The 18,841-nt window shown below is 55.4% G+C and overlaps 1 protein-coding gene across 4 annotated transcripts; it reads right to left on the bottom strand.

The window, feature by feature from the left end:
* Positions 1-1,581: 1,581 nt before the first annotated feature.
* Positions 1,582-18,410, bottom strand: ZNF275 (zinc finger protein 275). 4 transcript variants are annotated; one of them, XM_047764086.1, is made up of 5 exons: positions 18,297-18,410; positions 8,686-8,794; positions 8,261-8,484; positions 7,779-7,862; positions 1,582-7,503 (listed from the first exon to the last, which is right to left on the bottom strand). In XM_047764086.1, the coding sequence occupies exon 5, from the start codon at positions 7,472-7,474 to the stop codon at positions 6,347-6,349; it is 1,128 nt and encodes a 375-aa protein (XP_047620042.1). In that variant the 5' UTR covers positions 7,475-7,503; positions 7,779-7,862; positions 8,261-8,484; positions 8,686-8,794; positions 18,297-18,410; the 3' UTR covers positions 1,582-6,346. The 4 variants fall into 4 exon arrangements, with proteins under 4 accessions (XP_047620042.1, XP_047620044.1, XP_047620041.1 ...); XM_047764088.1 differs by lacking the exon at positions 8,261-8,484 and adding an exon at positions 9,256-9,346 and having other exon boundaries at positions 18,297-18,349; XM_047764085.1 differs by lacking the exon at positions 8,261-8,484.
* Between the last annotated feature and the right edge of the window lie 431 nt (positions 18,411-18,841).

Here is an 18,841-nt window from a genome sequence, read left to right as displayed (position 1 = left end):
CCCAAATTCATGCATTGAAATGCTCACCCCTAAGGTGATGGGGTTAAGAGGCGAGGCCTTTGGAGGACTTTGAGGTGATGAGGGTGGAGCCCTCATATAAGGAATTAGTGCCCTTATAAAAATGCTCTTCCAGAGAGCTCCCCCACCCTTTCCACCGTGAGAGGACACAACTAAATGGCAGCCATCCATGAATCAGGAAGCAGGGCTTCACCGGATGCTAGCTCTGCCAGCACCATGATCTTGGACTTCCCATGCTCCAGAACTCTGAGCAATAAATGTCAGTTGTTTATAAGCTACCAGCTTATGGTATTTTTGTTATAGCAGCCCAAATGCACTAAGACAATGCCAGAGGCCCCTCCAAGGTGTGCTGGAGCTGGACAGAAGTGGAGTTGGCGGAGGGCCATGGGCTGGAGCCCGGGCAAGGGCAGTCAGGGAGGCCCAGATGCTGGCCATGAGGTCTGGGAACCGTGAACTCCGAGGTAAGCAAAAGACTTCTGGGGGGGGGGGGGGTCTCAGAGGAGGGTGTGGTCGGGAGAAGGTCCAGGGCTCGCGAAGACAGCGGCGCTAGGATAGGGGCAGAGAGGAACATTTTCCACCCCTACGGGAGCCCCAAGGGCTCCAAGAAAATAGCCCCAGCTCCCCCCTGCCCATTACTAGCTATTCAAGTGGACCTGTGGCCTTGACTTTCACAGCAGAAGCTTGCCAGAGCAGAGCTTGCACATGTTTTAAAGAAAAATAAGTGAAATTCTCAGTAGCAGGCACATCATGAAACCAGTAAAGCAAATGAATGGTTCTTCACAAACAAGTGGCTGGCCAGCAGGAGATGGTCCCCCCCCCCAGCCGGGCCGGGGGCGGGGGTGGGGGGCAGCTGCCTAGAAGCTGCATTTAAGGTAGAGGAATAATTGAGGAGGACAGGACCCTGGGGGAAAGATGACAGAGGCCTTGCCTGGGTACCTCCAGGGAGACCAGGTCGGTGGCGGGGTCGCGCTCCTTTCCAAACTGTGGCCCCTCCCGTCGGCGCACTTCCTGGAGCCCATTCATCCTTCTAGGATGGGGTAACCGACTCCATAGCTGCGCTGTTTGCATTTGGGAGGGTCAGGAAGCCAGCGGCCTGTCTCATCACCCGCCTCTTCTCATCACCTGCAGTGGTCGTGAGAGAGAGGGCTACAGCCCCTGGCCACCCAGAGAACTGACCTCACGCCCACCCCTACGCAGCGCAGAGAGGCCGGCTGATTCTCAGGTCTCAGAAGCCGCTTCTGTTACCCCATTCCTGATTGCTACAGGGGAAGCTCAGGGTCCAGCCAGCCTTCTGCTCCCACCTGGAATTCAGACTCAGAGGGGAGCCCTAGCGGCGGGGTGGGGAGGCACCTGGCTGAAGGACAGGCCCCTTCTGCCAAGGGATGGCTCAAACCACCAGGAAAAGCAGCCCTCTCTACTCAGGGCACCTCCTGTCCCCTCTAGGCATCCAGCGAGCAGCTGGGGGGTGGGGCCAAGGCAGAGGGAGGAGCTCCAGAGCCTGACACGAGGGGCAAGGGAAGAACTCTTCCACCAGGCGGGACAAAATAAGTCAGGGAGGACCAATGCCATTTAACATATATTTATTGAAATCTACTCGATGCAAGGCACTGTGCTAGGTCTGGTAGGGGCATCGGACACGAGGGGCCACCCCTGTCTTCTAAGAGCTCACAATCTAACGGGTGGGGCGGGGGCGGGGGCGGGGGCGGGGGCGGGCGAAGCTCTAGTGCAAGGCCAATTATAGTAAGTGCCGTAAGACAGACAAGTTAAGGAGACGGGGGAGGAAGGAGAAAAGAGCGCCAACAACCCAAATACAAACTGGGGCAGGACACAGCTGTTCTCAGATATGCAAGTAACTTTGAAGGCCATGTTTAAAGAGACCATGTCACCTTTTGAAAGTAAACAGCCCAACGGGTGCAAGGAGAACCACAGAACGAAAGTACACGAGCCATACAGAGGTTATCAACTCCCCGATCTGACGGATTTGCTGGAAGTGGTGAGAGAACAGGGTAGGCGGTGGTGATTGAACTCATTTCCCGGGGCAATCATGGGGCAGGACAGGAACAATGCCCAGACAGAGAAGCATTGGTCAAACTCATGGAGACCAGAGGGCATAGGTTTTCACTCATCTTAGCGAACCGAATATAGGACCACATCTAAGACAGGTGTTCACGCCAGTCGGTGGGGGGGGGGGGGGGCTTGGTCCTGGACGGAGGGCCACGGGGTAGCACGGGAGGAAGGCCAGCCATGTGATTCGTCTCGGGAAGCAGCCAAATGGTAAAATGCAATTGCTCTCGACAGACTGCAAAAAGCAGAGACCCACTCAAGCTGGCTCGGGTCAGGGGACTCTATGGCGGGGACACAGGCAGCCCAGTCAGGGCAGTTGCTTGAAACCCTAGAACGTAACAGGGCGGGCCACCCTGGGACGGCTCTGGGTGCCCAGCAGGAGCCCACAGACCTTCAAGCCGGTGCCGCCCATGGGGGCAACTCCTCTCGATCCCTCGTGGCTCCCTCTTTCTTCCAGCACCAGCCAGAAACTTCTCTCTCAGTCTTCTTCACTGATGGAGAACCCGAAAGGCCCAGCCCCGACGTCTCCAGCTCTGTCGACCAGTTGCTGCCCCCGAGGCAGGTGCTCAGTTCTGACTGAAGGAACGTAGCCTAGAGTGGGGTGGGGGTCACGTGACACACAACGAGGGCAGGGGAAGGGGAGCCCGGGCACGCAGAGCACAACACCAAGAAAGGTGCCCACCGAGACTGGGTGGGGCTCATTTTGAAAACGCGACAGTGGGCAGGTTACAACTAATCCAAACGGTTAATCATATTAAGCAGCAAAAGTGGTAAACAATTACTTTCTTTTTGAAAATTTCAGCAAGTATCCCAAACTTGAATAAAAGCAATGGACGGTTCCAGGATATAAGAAAAGGACACATTTCGCATGAGAGCCGGCATTCTGGGTAAGCCACCTGCTCTCCGTTTGCCTTTGTGATTAGAAAGAAAAATGAGATGAGGTAGATCCACGAATGCATAGACGAGCACACGCGACAGGAAGCCTGGTCACATTTTGCATCTGACGTAGCGGTACACCTAGAGTCCCACGAAAGCCACCCCCCAGGGACCCGGGGCAAAGCCTGGACTCGGCACAACTACAGGACACATGTTAAAGCCACAGACTGCTTGCGTTTGCAGAGCGCACAGACTTTACCCGCAAACACAGGGGCCGAAAAGCTGCGTTCGCTCTGGAGGACAGTTGGTTTGAGAGAAAATCATAGAACTGCGAATGGGAAAAAAAAAGAAGGTATGACGGATGCCAAGACGCCGCGTCCTGGCCGGAGACACGTGGAGCGGTGATGCCCACGATGCTAGGTTCCAAGTTAATACTGCATCTGGATCTTTCCTAAGACCCGGGCAACAAATGGCAGGGTGTCTCCTGCAAAGGTGCCAGACGCCCCCCCCTCCCCACGGCCGTCCGCGCTCGCTCCCAAATGACAGTTGTAGCACATACGTCATAACCGCTTGAAAAGAGAGAAGGAAGCAGTGATTTCAGACACAGATTCACAACGACGGCAAGGACTGAGGCCCCCAGAGCAAAAAGAATCGCTATGTAACAAGTGCCGTCAGCTTCTCTCCAGCCCGGGGCTCAGGATGGAGATGTCGCGGAGAGACACTGCTGTGGCCCGGAGGCCATTCCAGAGGACCTTCTAGCCAAGGTCACAGGGTCACTGTGGGACCCTGCTTCCCGGCCTCGGGGGGCCCATCAGAAGGGCCCGCTTCCTCGGCAAGCCCTCGAGCACCCCCTCTACCCCAGGCCCAGCTGCTGTGAAGTCACGGCACAGCGAGGCTGGCTTCTGCCTGCGGGCTCTCCAGGCCGCTGGAGGGGCCAGGTTGCTGGCCGGCCCTTGCTGCCGTTCCTCCCGGGGTGGGGGGTGGGGGGCTGGCGGAAGTGACAGCCCAGCCCCAGGATGACCAACTTCTCTTTCCATGCCACACAGGCCATTGTCAGAAGGGCGTTGGTGCCCTCCAAACCCGCCTTGGAGTGCCCCTCCTGGGCACGGCTGCTGCAAGTCACAGCCCGGGCATGGCGCAGCCTTCAGAGGGGCGCGGTTCTTCTCCGAGCCTTTGCTCCGTCGCCCCTCTGAGGTGTGGCCGCACCTCAGAACACACGGGTGAAGTTCCCCCTAGTTGTCGAAAGCGGAAGCCACCAAACCGAGCTCTTTCTAGATCCAGGGTCCCTCTCTAGGAGGAGGAGGAGGCCATCCACGTGACAGCGTCCCTCGAGTGAGTCTCCGTGTGTTTGGGACGTCTCTCGGGTGGATCCACTGCTCAGGCACTGAATCCACGCCGAGCATGGCCAAGGCCTCGGCCTGCTGCTGCCAAGACCCACCAAGTTGGGACCACCCCTTTGATGGAGGTGAGGCCCGGCCCTGTGGCTGACGGCCAGGGCTCTACTGAGGAACGGTCAGAGTGCGCTGGCCAATCCGAGATGGAAGTTCCTCTCGAGGGCCTGAGTGGCCAGGCTGGATAGTCGAGCACTGCCCACAGATGTGCGGTCTGCGTCTTGGATGAGCGAGCCTGCGTCTCTGGCCCATTTCCATCCAGCCTGCCCGCCTGGCACATCCAGCTTCTGGTGGGGCAGGGCTTTCAACTTTTCATTTGTAATTAAAATTCTAGAAAAAAATGTAATCACCTGTAACTACTGAAGCAATGGAAGCTACGGCGTAGCCGACACCTATGAGTGTTGGATACGTGAAAATCAAAAGCTGGCACAACAGAAATGTAATAAACCTGTTACACGAAGCAAAGCAATAAAACTGGAAAAGCCATCATCACAGTCGATGAAGAAAGAACTGCTGTCTAAAGTCAATATATCCAAAGGGAACTCGGTAACTGGTCAAAGGAGATGAACATACGATTCGCATGCAAGACAACGGAAACAGTATTTGAAGTCATCGCGCGAGACAAAGAAGAGGAGACCAGGAGTCAGGAGGCCTGGGTCTGTCCCCAGGAGTCACGGAACAACAGCGACGACAACGACGTTGACGGCCGAGGCCCTTCGCCGAGCGCGTGCCTCCGGGCCGGGCGCGGGCGGCACCGCGGTCCTTGCGGGGAGCTTCGGAGGTCGTCCCGTGGTCACGTTCGTTTCCCGGAGGGGGACATGGAGGCTGGGCGAAACACCAGCTGGGCCCCACCTGAGGAGAGGCTACGGGTCCCGAAAAGGAGGCGCCACCTCACCCTTGAGTCCTTGAGACGTTCCTACCTTGTTTTGAACACAGGAGTGCTGCTGGAGGACAAGACCCATGAGGCCGAAACGAACCCCAGTCAGTGGCAGCTCTGGACATGGATGGGCGTCACCAGATGGCACGGGCTTAAGAAAAAGGGCCACGAGAGCAACCGAACTCCGATTCAGTACTTTTTCTTAAGCGAAGGCCCTCTCAGTGACAGTGTCGCTTGAGATGCTTTCACGAAGTCGGTGAGAGGTCGTTTCAAAAAAGGAACACCTTCAGTTTAATGAAACAACAACAACAGCAAGCATTCTAATGTTACGTGAACATGTGCTTATGGCTTGGGAGGCGACTTCTGGCGAGAGCCTTGTCACAGTGCTACATGGCCCACAGCTCGGAGGGATGGCAGCCACTGGATGTGCTTTGGAACCGATGACGCCAAAGGGACTCTGAGGCTGGTGAAGGCGGTGAGGTTGGGAACGTGTAAGAGGAGTTAGAGTTAAATGACCTCATGGAGCGGCGCTAGGGAAAAAGGGAATGATTTTCTGAATTAATATATTATTCTATGTCATATGCACTTTACAATATGTATGTATCACTAAATTAATAAATTAAATCTTTATCAGACATGTGATTGTCCTATTTACAGCCCTAAAAATTTATAAATTCAAGTAGGCCAAAGCAGTCTGGGGCGAGCTTCTCTTCGGGAAGGTTGGCTTCGCTCTCTCTCAAGGCCATCCCCGAATAGCTGCGGGTCTCGGTGTCCCCCGGCGGGGAGCAGGTGGGGGAGGACCGACGAACCCCACCTCCACCCCCACGGCCAGGCTTCTCTTCTCTCTCTCTCAGGTTCAAGGCCTGTGGATTGGTACCTCAGGCCAGCTGAAGCAGCCCAAATACATCGAAATGCTAGAAGCTACTCTCATAGGCAAAAGGGGAAACACGGACACTTATAAATTGCTGGTGGCAGTAGAAGTTGGCTTCAACCTTTCCGACGACAAAATGTGTAAGCGCTACAAAACGGTTCATCTCCTTTGACTCTGCCCCCCTCGCCCAGAGCCCTGGGCGCCTCGGCCGGCGGCCGGCGGCCGGCAGCCGTGGGGCTGCGGCCCGTCTTACTCGTGGTGGCTGGGCTGATGCTTCTGCAGCGCCGACCGCCTCTTGAACACGCGGCCGCACTCGCTGCACTCGCAGCGCCTCGCTCCGCTGTGGGTCCTGCGATGGCGACTCAGGCCGGAGCTCCTGCGGAAGGCCTTCCCGCACGTGTCGCACTCGTAGGGCTTCAGTCCGCTGTGGATGCGCCGGTGCTTGATCAGGTCGGAGGGCCCGCGGAAGGCCTTGCCGCAGTCGCCGCAGGCGTAGGGCCGCTCGCCGGTGTGGATGCGCTGGTGCTCCAGGAGGCTGGAGCTCTGCCGGAAGGCCTTGCCGCACTGGCCGCACGCGTAGGGCTTCTCGCCCGTGTGGATGCGCCGGTGCTTGGTGAGCTCCGAGCTCCTCCGGAAGAGCTTGCCGCAGTGCGGGCAGCCGTAGGGCTTGGCCCCGCTGTGGATGCGCTGGTGCTCGGCCAGGCCGTTGACCCCTCGGAAGGACTTGCCGCAGTCGTCGCAGTCGAAGGGCAGGTGGCCGGTGTGCATTCGCTGGTGCTTGAGCAGCTCCTGGCGGTCCAGGAAATCCCGGCTGCACGTCTTGCAGGCGAAGGGCTTTTCCGAGGTGTGCAGCTTCTGGTGTCGGAAGAGGTGGGTGTTCACTTTGAAGGCGCGCCCACACTCCTCGCAGCCAAAGGGCTTCTCCCTGCTGTGCACACGCAGGTGCTGACTGAGGCCCGCGTTCTTCTTGAACCTCTTGCCGCACTCATCGCACTCGAAGGGCTTCGCCTCCCTCTCCATCTGCTCCCCCTTCGCCGCCGCTTCATCCGGGGCGCGGCTGGGGCCGGGCCGGGGCTCGGGGGCCGCGTGGCTCTTGCGGTGCTCGTTGAACTCCGACGCCCCCCGGAAGACCTCCCCGCAGTCGCCGCACTCCCAGCCCTTCTCCTCGCTGTGAATTCTCTGGTGCTGCACCAGCAGGACCTTGAGCCGAAAGGCACCCCCACACTCTTTACAGGCAAAGTGATGCTCCACAGGCGGATCCTGCGGGCTCCCTCCCCGCCCCTCCGAGTCCCCGCTCCGTTTGACCTCGGCGCTGGGCTCGCCCGCCCTCGGGGAGCTGGTGGACGCCGTATCCTGCGACTGGGCGTCTTCACCCATCGTCCGCGGTGGGGTCCCCCAGATGCTTTCTGAAATGAAAACGGCAGGACACTGCAGGCTGCAGACGAGGGAGGAAGGAGGGGACTCCTGCTTCAAGAGCCACTCTCCTCCCGAGACAGCCTCGAGCACCGGGCCTGGAGGCCACCGCTGCAGAATGGCTGCTCCCCCAGCGCGCCGGAAGCCAGGCCCGTGGATGGAAGGGGCAGAGGGGCCTGAGGGCATCAAGGCGACGCCCCCTCCGCCAAGGCTCCGCTGCCCCCGCCCCCACGTCCTCACATGTCCTCAGGCGGCTGCTTTCACTCACCAGGCTGCTCAGCTCGATCCACCGCCCGGGATGGGCCTGATGAGGGCGGGCGAGAGACAGAGGCCGGATTCCAAACAGGAACTCCTACGAGTGGAGAAGGAAGCAGAGGCGGCATCGGAATGGGGCAGGAATGGGACAGGGCCCCGAAGGGGAAACCCCGTGGGTCCTCACAGTCTGCCGGGGGCGGGGCCCTTGGTCGAGGGATCCATGCATGTCCCGTGCCTTTCCCAAGGGTCGGCTCCTTCCAGGGACTGGAAGAAGTAGGCTCTGAGCCCCCGGGGGGAGTACCAGGTGGTCTGGCTCAGGAGTGGATCCTCCCTTTCCCCCCGCCCAGCCTGCCCACTGAACTGGACATTCTTCCACAACAGTCAGAGCGGGCCCCTAGCAGTCTCTCCTCCTAAGAAGCCCCCCCACCTCACACGTGCAGCCCCTGACGGTGCAAAGGAGCTTTGCTGTGTCACCCGCCCTCAGGGGCCAACTACCTCAGGTTGCCATGCACGGAAGGAAGCCCCCTCGGTCTTCTATTGGCCAGTTTGTTCTAATGTCTTTCCCAACAGGAGACTGAGGGGGCTTCCTTCTGTGCCACTAGGAGTTGAGAGTTGGAGTTCCCTTTGGCTTAGTGAGTTAAGGGTCTGGCGTTGTCACTGCTGGGGCTCTGCCGATGGCAGTAGTGCGGGTTCCATCTCTGCCCGAGGCCTTCCGCATGCTGCGAGGGGGGCCAAAAGAAAAAGAACAGGAGTCGGGAGGGAGACTGGCAACTCTGAGATGCCGGGTGCAGCAAATACAAACACCCTTTGCTTTTCCTCATAGCCGGTTCGCGGGGAGCCGGAGCCCATCATCCACTCCCAGCTTTCTAAGGCCGTCAAGCTGGTGGCCAAGCTGGTGGAAGGGCGAGGGGCATCCTTACCCGCGGAGGTCACATTCCTTCAAGGCGCCGCTGTCCTCTGCTCAGGGTCCAGCCTCAACCACTCCCTCTTGGTGAAGTACTGTGCCACGCTGGCAAATGTCACCGAATCCTGAAAGAATTCCCAGGGATAAACGGTCCTTCCGTGCGTTCTAGAATGAGGCGAGGGCGGTGCCAGTAAGCCCAGGGAAGGAGGGGAGAGCCTGGAATGGCTGTGCATTGCTAACACAGAAACATAACCGCGAGCCTCGAGAAGCCCTGGAGAGAGAACCTGACATGCGCCAGGAGACCTGGGCCGTGGCCCTGGCTCCCACTGTCTTCCCAAGGGACCTCAGTGCAATCACTTTCTCAGATTGAAGCTCAGCTTCCCCACTAGTGCGATGGGAATGACAGGCCCCGCAGGCCCGCATTCCTCCCCGGCACTCTGGGGAGGAATGCGGGGAGAGGGAGGGAAGACAGCGGCTGGGATCCAGGCCCTGCTGTGTGTCGTGCTGGGGCAGGAGGTGGAGGCTGAGGCCGGACTCGGGGAGCAGTGGCAGATCCCCACCCCAGGCTGCGGGAAGCACAGCTCACCCGGGCCGCCAGCACCTCAAGAGAGCCAGTCAGGACTCGGTTTCCCAGGAATCCATCTTGGGGGAGGGCAACACCTGGGGGGCAGGCGGAGCTAAGGAAAGTGAAAAGAGCTGTGAGTGACAGCAGCCGTGCTTCGGGTCCCGTGGGATGGGACTGGCGATTTCCTTTTCCCTTGGTTTACATCTTGTAGAGTCTGCTCTTGCAGAGAGGCCGAGGGACAAGCCAGAGGCTGGATATGCGTAAGCAAACGGATCCCAAACACTGGGGAAGGTGCGCTGGCAAAGGATCAATACGGGCCGGCCAGAGGGCACCCAGACAAGACAAACGAGTGTAGCCCAGGCACAGACACGTGGAGACAGGGCAGGGAGACTGGCTCTCAGGGACGGGTCGGCCACAGGCCTCCGAGCAGCAGGCCTCGAAGAGGTCAGTGCTCACACTGCCAGGAAGGAAGTGTCCTCAAAAGAACATCAGGAGAACCAACTAGGAAGTTAGGGATCCTTTTCGCATTTGTAGGGGCAACAAGAAGGCAGACTGGGCCTCCAGAGGGAAGACAGGTACCGAAGAGCAGGAGCCAGGGCTTCCTGACCAGCGACGAGACCCTCTAAAGGCCACACCCCGCCCCCCTGAACAGAACAGCTGGGAAAAAGAAGACTGGAACAAAGAATCTTCAAAGACTAAGTTGCTAAATAAAAGATCTGAAGCCCGTATGCAAGTTACCTTTTTCTTTCAGAGCCCATCACAGGTGTGCATGTATCACAGGCCCCCCACTTCAGTCAGGTCACAGACACAGGAACACAGTTACTGGGCCAATGTCAGGTTGGTTTGGTTCACAGTTAAACCAAAGGAAGCTTTTCTTTTCTTTCTCTCTCTCTCTCTCTTTTTTTTTTTTGTCTTTCTAGGGCCGCACCCACGGCATCTGGAGGTTCCCAGGCTAGGGGTCCAATCGGAGCTGTAGCTGCCGGCCTACACCATAGCCACACCACCGCCAGATCCGAGCCGCGTCTGCAACTCACATCACAGCTCACAGCAATGCTGGATCCTTAACCCACTGTGCGAGGCCAGGGATCGAATCCACAACCTCATGGTTCCTAGTTGGATTCGTTTCCACTGTGCCACGACGGGAACTCTCCGAGGAAGCATTTTTACACTGCCTTAAGGAGTATACACCCCCGATACGCCAGAAAGATTTTTACATAAAATTAGCTGTTACATTAAAAAGGATGGACAGAAACTTCCACTTCTGGCCACGATGGAGTAACAAGGAAGGGATTTAATGTCCTGCCATAAGTAGAAAACGGAACCAACATAGATGCGAAACAACAGCTCTTAGGCGTTGGACAGCGTTGGACAGCACAGGACTATGATTCCTGAAAGAGTGCAGGGAAGGGGGACCCAAGCAAAGCCTGGTGACTTCATCATCAACACAGCCCAGCATTCAGGGAAGCTGAGGCAGTTGGAAGTTGCAGAGCAGAGTTCCAGAAAGGCGGGAGCTGTGCAGAAAAAAGAGCTCTAAAAAAAACCTGCATGAGACACCCCTTGAGTCTTTCTTACCAAGCTATGCATGCATAGAGTGACGCTCTGAAAAACTCGGGAAAGAATGATGCGGAAGCTGCAAGCTGAACAATTCCGAGGGCACACCAAGGTAGGCAGATGTTCAGGGTCCAAGCAAGCAGAGCAGAGAGTCCTCAGTGACCACCTGGGGTATTAAGTACAGAGTCAGAGGGGCCATATGCTTTAGAGGTAGGGCCCATCTATCCCTGGAGCCACAGCTACCCTGGAGCTGCTCTACAAACGCTTAAAAGGTGGTCTTGAAGAGATGAAACTGTTCCACAAATAACTACCTTCCAAAACAATGTCCAACACTTTTCACAGTGAAACAACAAAATCCAGACACTCAACAACATAATCTCTACAATGAGTAACATCCAAAAAACAAACAAACAAACAAACAAAAAACAAAAAATGATGCCAATGCCCAGAAGCAGGAAAATCCGACTCATGGAAAGGAAAATAATGTCAATAGCAACACTGGGCAACGATGGCTGATAGACCTCACAGATGAGGATAACAGCTCACTTAACTATGTATAAGAATTGAAAGAAAAATACAAACATAATTAAAGAAATGGATGACATAAACAAGAGCCAAATGGGCCTTTTGGCTCTTTGAGATGAAAACCACAATATTTAAAATGAAAACTTTGCTGGATGTGATTAACAGTCGATTAGACAGAGCCCTCCCCAAACCCCTGTAAAAGATTAGAAAACTTGAGGGCATAGCCATAGAAACTATCCCAAAGGAAGCCCAGAAATAAAAAAAAAAAAATTTAAAAAACAGAGTTTCGGTGATTTGGGCAATAACAGAAAGTGGTCTCACATACATGTAACTGGGATCTGAGATGAGGAAAAGTATAATTGAGGAAATAACAACTAAAATGTATTATTTTCCAAATTTGATGAAACCTAGATCCAAGAAGCCTGATCAACCCCCAGCAAGACTAACAAACAAAAAGCAACCCCCTGAACCCGCATATGTACGGTAAGACACATTATAATCAAACTGATGAAAATGAGTGATAAAGACGAAATCGTAAAGCAGCGGGAAGGAAAAAAGATGTTAACATACAGAGAAGCAAAGATAAGAATAACTGCCGACTTCTTATCAGTAAATGTGCAAGGCAGAAAACAACTGAATGACCTTTTTAAAGCGCCAAAGGGGGAAAAAACCTATCAACCGAGAATTCTATATTCAGGGAAAGTATCCTTCAAAAATGACGGCAAAATAAAACCTTTTTTTCAGACAAAGCAAAGCTGAGAGAGTCTCTCAGCAGCAGACCTGTTCTATAAGACACATTAAAGAAAGTTCTTTAGGTGAAGGAAAATGACATCAGACAGAAACTTGGATCATGGAGGTGTGAACACCAGGAATGTAAATGTGTGAAGAAATATAAATTAAGAGATAATCGAACATGTCAAGCAAGTATAAGAAGGTAGTGTGGGGTTTATAACATACGTAGAAATAAAATGTAGGAAGCCCTCCAAGATGCTGATGAAGGCCAGTCGTGGAAATAAAATACAATTCTAAAAAATAATTCCAAAGAAGAAAGGTGAAAAACAAAGGGAAAAGAATAGATGGGACAAAGACGGAATTTCTCTGCAGAACAGATGCTGACTCACAGACATTGAAAAACTCATGGTCTCCGGAGGAGACAGTTTGGGGGGTGGGGGGATGTGCCTGGGCTGTGGGATGGAAATCCTGTGAAATCAGATTGTTATGATCACTATACAACTACAGATGCGATAAATTCATTTGAGTAAAAAAAAAAAAAAAAAAGAATAGATGGGACAAACGGAAACAACCACCAAGAAGCAAACTTAACTCTAACCATACAGATAATGAAGTTAAATATAAATGGACTAAATACACACCAATTAAAATGCAGAGATGATCAGATTGTATTAAAAAAAGAGACTCACCTATATGCTGTCTACAAGAAACTTTGAATATAAAGACTTTAAATGTAAAGACAGAGATAGGATGGAAAACAATATACTATAAGCAACAGGAAGGGTCTCCTTCTTGAAGAATCCTAGAACTCAGAGCATGAAGAAAACTGGAGAAATTAGGCATAAAATCAAGAGGTGGTAGGAGGAAAAAAAAACACAAAAAATAAAAAATAAGTAAATGAAAAAAAAATCAACAGGTGGCCAATGCAGGATGACACAGAGCAGATCACAAAAATCTGAACCCTTCAAAGAAGACTGTAGACAGGCAGTAGCTGTTTATTAAAACATCACAGCAACCAAGCTACACTTCTTGGTAACCAAAAAGGAACAAGAAAGATTTTAACATTTTAAAAGATATGGGGAAGAAAAAGGCTCAGCGTGTGCGAGGACAGGGCAGAGGCCAAGGGCACAACTGAGACTGGCCCTCGAAGCTGGTCATCATTCTCAGGTGCCCGCACAGGAAAGGCAGGCACAGCAGAGTGGGGCTGGCAGGAGCATCTGGGCAGCTCCAGAAAGCTTGGAGGCAGGCCCATGGCTGGGTGACTTCCTGGGCTCATCCCCCCAAGCTCTCAGCACCATGACAGGTGTAAGCCGAAGCCCTGCTTTGGCCCCAACATCCATGGAAAACCCATCTCCCGTCTTTAACCGGCTGCCCAGCACAGGTGCTCCCCAGCGTGTGAGGGGAGCCCCAGGTGCCCAGCAGCTGAGCCCTCTGCATCCTACTGTCACCTGGGCAGGACACCCTCTGAGCAGATGGTTTGACTCTGGTTTTTCCCAAACAAGAAGAACTGGTCAGAGATGACTTAGACGACTCATTCTGCAAAATGCACTTCAACTGCCACTGAGGTTTTGTTGCCACGTGGAAGGGAGAGCGGCACATCTCACCTTCACCTTCTGAGGAAGAGGGTCAATAACGAGCCTTGTCTCGCTGCCTTCGGGCCAGAGACCTAAGGCCCTGACCCCTTACGAGGCCTGGCTGAGCCGGACACTCGGCCCTCATTCTGCCCTAAATCCACCAAGGCGACACCCCTCAAGGCCTCTGGAACCTGTCGCAGGTGGCTCCTTCGAAGAAGAATTCAAGCCTCGCTCGAGTGACACCTCCTCAAAGTGTGTTCACTCTGCAGCTCCACGAGGGTTTACCTGTAACACTTTTCACCACCTAAAACGGCTTGGTTTTATCTGACTCTCCCTGCGAGAAATGTCACGTCTCTCTTTCATGGTCTCCCCTGAGCCCCCAGCCTCCGCAGCAGCTCCCAGCCCCGGGCAGGCATGTGCGAAACTGCGCGGGCTGGGCTGTGTTAAACGCAGCAGACCTCCGTTTACGAAGCCCCTGCTGTGTGTCTGGCACCGTGTTTCTCCCACCTCCATCGCTCGCAGAAGGAAGTCATGGATCTGAGAGGTTAAGCAATTTGCCTAAGGTCTAGCTCCCAACATTGGCGACGTTTTGAACCACATCCGTCCGATAAAGGAGAAGTGGTCTGCAGCCAGGTGCCGTCTAACACCAGGTAGCCACTGAGCATCCTCGAAGCCTCGTGGTATACACGGGTTCAGGGGACTGGCTTTAAATCCGCCCAAGACCATGCCGGCTCAGACCTGCACGGCGCCACAGGCACACCCCTCATTTCATTGAGCAGTTCCTCTTAATCGAGCGGATCCTACTGAAGTGTCTCCACTTAACTGGCATGATTAACTGTTGAAGTCCGGGAGCCACAACCCCCAAGCGAATTGTTAATTACCCTTTCCTGTGTAGCAACAGGAGTGGCCCTTCCTGTACCAGCCTTGCCTGGGGGACTTTGGATCACCACCCACAGTGTCAGGGCCCCGGGACACACAAAAGGAAGCTAAACGGCATGATTCACCTGGTATAAAAGCTTTAGGACACGCAAAGGAAGAGCATTGAAAAAGATACCCGTATGAATCCCACTGCGGTTAAAAATAAAATCCTGATCAACCCCAAAGACAATCTGATGACTCAGAAGCCATGTTGTCCAACTGCTCTACTTGAAAACGGTGGAACGCATCTGGAAGAGGAGCTGGACTCCGGGACCCAAACAGGTGTCCATTGCCTTCCCAACGTGGACCTTGGGAGATCAAGGTCAAAGCAATTCCAGGCAAAATATGAAAGCGCTTCACGTTCGATCGAGGTCAGCATCACCCCCTCTGTCTCCACGGAAAAGCACGCCCCAATCTCCTAAGTGCATTCCTTTACCCAGCCGGGAAATGGACGTTGGGAGAAAGACTATGGGAAAACAAATCTTTGCCTCCTCATAGAAACAACATGCTCTTCCTTCTTCAAGTGGGACCTGAAGCGCAGTCGGACGACCACACGCTCCCAGAGGGCGAAGGCCCTGCCAAGGTTGCTGTAAGCCACTGCCCGAAAATCTGAAAAATTGTGCTTCCTAAAACATGAGAGTTCAAGTGAGTGAACATACGTTCCTGATCTGTGCGTTACAGGGCAGCAGAAATTTTAACCCACTTATTTAAATCCAGCTTTCCGTATGCAATCAGAAACACTGAGAAGCAAAATAGTCATTCCACTTTGCTCTGAAAGAACAGAAATTAGGAGGTGAATTCCATGGAGACAAAAGCCAACCCATGTCACAAAAAGCAGTGAATACCTAGGTGTCTTCGGATCACCTCTGAGCCTAGCAGATCGGCATTCGACTGACTCCATGGTACAGGTAGCCAAGCAACCATCTCAGCAGGGGCCACCCTGCCCTAGGCAGGGAGGGCAGGGGAGAGGAAGCGAGGCCACCCAAACCAGATCTGGCAGCTCCCAGCAACTTCGAAGGGGCGCCAGAATCACCTGGACTCCCTGGAGCATCTAAACGAGGACCTGAGGCAGGATGTTCTCAGTCCCCAGAGCACGAGGAGGCTCAGGGTGTTCGCTTCAGTTCCGGGCCAGAGCAAAACGCCCCGAGGGTGTCTTGACGGGTCACACAAGGGACCACGTTCTCCACCGTCGAACTCAGATGGGGGCCTTCAGCTCCGTCTCCCATCCCTAACCTAACCCTAACCCATCCTATTAATCAGCTGGATTCCCAATCCTCCTTACTGGCTAGCTGTTCTATCTTGGGTTGTGTTGCTTTTAGATGGAGAGAACCGTCTCTGGGCAAAGATGGTCCAACAACACCGGCATATAAGAAAACATAAGTGCTTCCAGAACCAAAACGATCCTTCTCACCATCTCGCAGTCCCTCTCGTGGGGTCTTCTAAGGGTACGGCCAGCTTTAAGGCCAGCCCGTGGGGTCTGTAAACGCCCAGACTTACCCAAGAGGCACGCAGGGATGACACTGTATCTCAGAGTAATTCTGAGCAATTAGGCAGGGACCATCCCACCTGATGGACTGAAATAATTTGAGGGGACAGCAGATTTGGGTGCACCCTCTGGGAAGGCGGGACATGAGCGCCCCACGAAAGGACAGGCTTCGAGACGGAACACGGAGCGCCGAGATCCCCATCCGCCTGGGTCAGGCAAGGCTTGGGGGATGCTGAGCCGAGCCCTTGGGCTGGAGCGGGCTTAGCCCTCACTGGCTCTCAACCCGTCCTGCCAGGATGTGGCTGGGAAGGCCCATCTGAGTCCACCCTGTACAGTGCAAATGCACCGCTCCTGGAAGTGAATCCTAAAGGGCCAAAAGAGAGGGTGTTTCACCAGGAAAGTCTGTTTTTCTTGGGATGTTTGCGTCTGTGTGTGTCTTTTTCTGTGTGTGTGGGTGGGAGGCATCTGTCTTGTCTTCCCCGTTTTCCTCTCTCCCTCTGCCTGGGCACCTGTCCCTCTGTGTTTAGCTTTGCGTTTTCCTTCCTTTCTATAAAAAGCCAGAAGGTACACCGGAAAGGGATTTCGTAGTGTTTGTTGTACTTCATGGAGGGAAGGGTTCTGTTTCCATTTCCCCAAGAAGACACGTGCTATCTTACTGAAAATCAACATAAATTGTAAGTATAGCTTCGTTTACGTTACACTGCCCCGGCTACGAAAGATCCTAAACGGGGTGGTGGGTGCTGTGCGAATCCCAAGGAGTCCAGGGCTGGATCGGCGGCTTAGAACCCCGGCTTGGGGTCTTCAAAGAACTCAAGGGATGGAGTAGCAGGTGCAGGTGGGGCCAGGAAATCCGCATTGCAACCAGCATTCAGGGGATGAGGGTGTGAGCGGCTGCGCCTTGTTAGCCCTGGGCCGGTTTAGGTTCTGGAGGCTTCCTCACCTCCAGTACTCAGGAGCCAGCCTCCTGAATGGGATCCTACGCTGTGCGTTGTCCGATTTCTGGAAAGAGAATTCATACTTTCTAGCGATTTTCTAAGGGGTCTCGCACCCAAAGAAGGCTGAAAATCACTGTTCAATAGGATTCTAAATATAGATGCTGAGACATTTTGGGGGGATGGATGGGACTGTGCCAGGCACCGTGCAAGCTGCTTCCACTTAAAGGCCCAGAGGGGGGAGGGAGGGTGGGGAATGGGGTGAGGCAGCATTAACCCAGAGGGGGTGCTGCTGTTGGAGCAATCCCATCTGAGATCCTTTGGTAAAAGAAAAATGTCGGGTCTGAGGTCGGAGAGGAAATATTTCACTGACCAAGGAGACTGGAGGGGGCCGGTGGCCCTGGGGCTGGGCCTACGCTCGCTGGAGGGTGTCAGTTGGAACAGGGTGGGGCCTCCGGGAAGAGGGCCAGGATTTGGGGGGGGTGTTTGAAGGGGACCATGGGCTTTGGGCGACAGGCGAGTATGTGTGTGGGGAGGATGGAAAAAAGACATGTAATTAATCATCCAAATATAGAGCAGAGGAGGCAGCAAAGGAGTTGGGGGGGGGGCACTGGAGCGGGATATGGTGGCCCCAGAAGGGCAACAGAAAAAGCCCTGTTCAGACCAAGGGCCCTGAGCGCGTCTTCCCCGGGCACGGGCTGCTCCTCCCGCTCCTTCCCAGCACTTGGGCTCTAGGCTACCCACCCCCATCCTCCCCGCCAAGCTGAGGCTCGACCCCCACCCCAAAGGAAAGGAACCTTCTCCTTGACACCCACCGCGCATCTCAGACGGCTGCCCGGCCCCTCCCCCAGACCGAGGAAAAGCCATGTAACACCCCCCACAACGCTCCTTCCCTCTCCGTCTCCATTGCGCTTGGGGGTGGGAGGGATCGGTGGCGGGGGCGGGGGGGGGGGGCTCCTTCCCGTACAGACCGGTTCCCATCCCCAAGCCTTACCCCCAAAGCAGCGTAGGCCTCGGCACGTCCAGCAATTCCCGCCCCTGGCCGTCGCCCCCAGCCCGCCGCTGGAAGGCCTTCGGCCTCCTCGTACCCGCCATCCCCGACCCGTCCCCCGCTCCAGCTGGCCCCCCGGGCCGAGCTGCTTCCCGCGGGAACAACACTTCCCCCAAGACTTGGCAGGCCCTCGTCCCCCTCACCGCACACTCCCTGGAACACTCACCCCAGCCCTGCACACGCTCCTGCCCCCCTCCCCCCCCCCCATCCATCCTCCGCGGCCCAAACCTTCACCCTGGCTCCGCACACCCTCCCGGACCCCGCGCACATCCTCTCGTGGCCCGCACGCTCACCCCGGCCCGGCGGCGGCCGCCGACGCCCGGCCCTCGGCGGAGCAGCGCTGGCGCGGCCCAGGCCCGGCGTGGCAGGAAGCGCCACCCAGCCGCCAGCGCCCGGCTGAGCCCAGCAGCCCCGCGGCGCCGCCGTGGGTAGTGGGAGAGCGAGGCCCCGCCCCGGCTCCGGGCCCGCCCGGCCCACCAGTCCCGATTGGCCCCAAGAGGGGGCGGGGCGGGAAGGGGACGTGGCCGAGCCCCGGGGGCCTGGGGGGCCAGGGTCAGGCCAGATCCCAGGGGTGTCGCGCGCGCGGGCCGGATGCTCGGGGAGAGGCGGGATCAGCTGAAATGGATGTACTACTGAATGAATGAACGAGCGAACGAAGCGACTAGCACACGAAGGAGGGGGCGAAAGCAGGGAAGGGACCCCCCGCCTTGGGCTCATTCTGGATGGGATCATGGGCGGGGGGGCGGGATGAGAACGGAGGGCGTAGCAGAGCCAAGCCAGCCCCCACTGCTGGGGTCAGAGTGCCTCACTCAGTCAAGGAAGGTGTTGTGAGCCCTCG

This window comes from Phacochoerus africanus, chromosome X (genome assembly GCF_016906955.1).
Source record: "Phacochoerus africanus isolate WHEZ1 chromosome X, ROS_Pafr_v1, whole genome shotgun sequence".
Classification (NCBI taxonomy): domain Eukaryota; kingdom Metazoa; phylum Chordata; class Mammalia; order Artiodactyla; family Suidae; genus Phacochoerus; species Phacochoerus africanus.
Note: the sequence above shows the minus strand (reverse complement) of the source record. Positions and strands in the feature narration are given on the sequence as shown.

Bases quoted from the DNA above. Each gene is read 5' to 3' on its own strand.
- ZNF275 (XM_047764086.1), bottom strand. From the start codon at position 7,474: ATGGGTGAAGACGCCCAGTCGCAGGATACGGCGTCCACCAGCTCCCCG.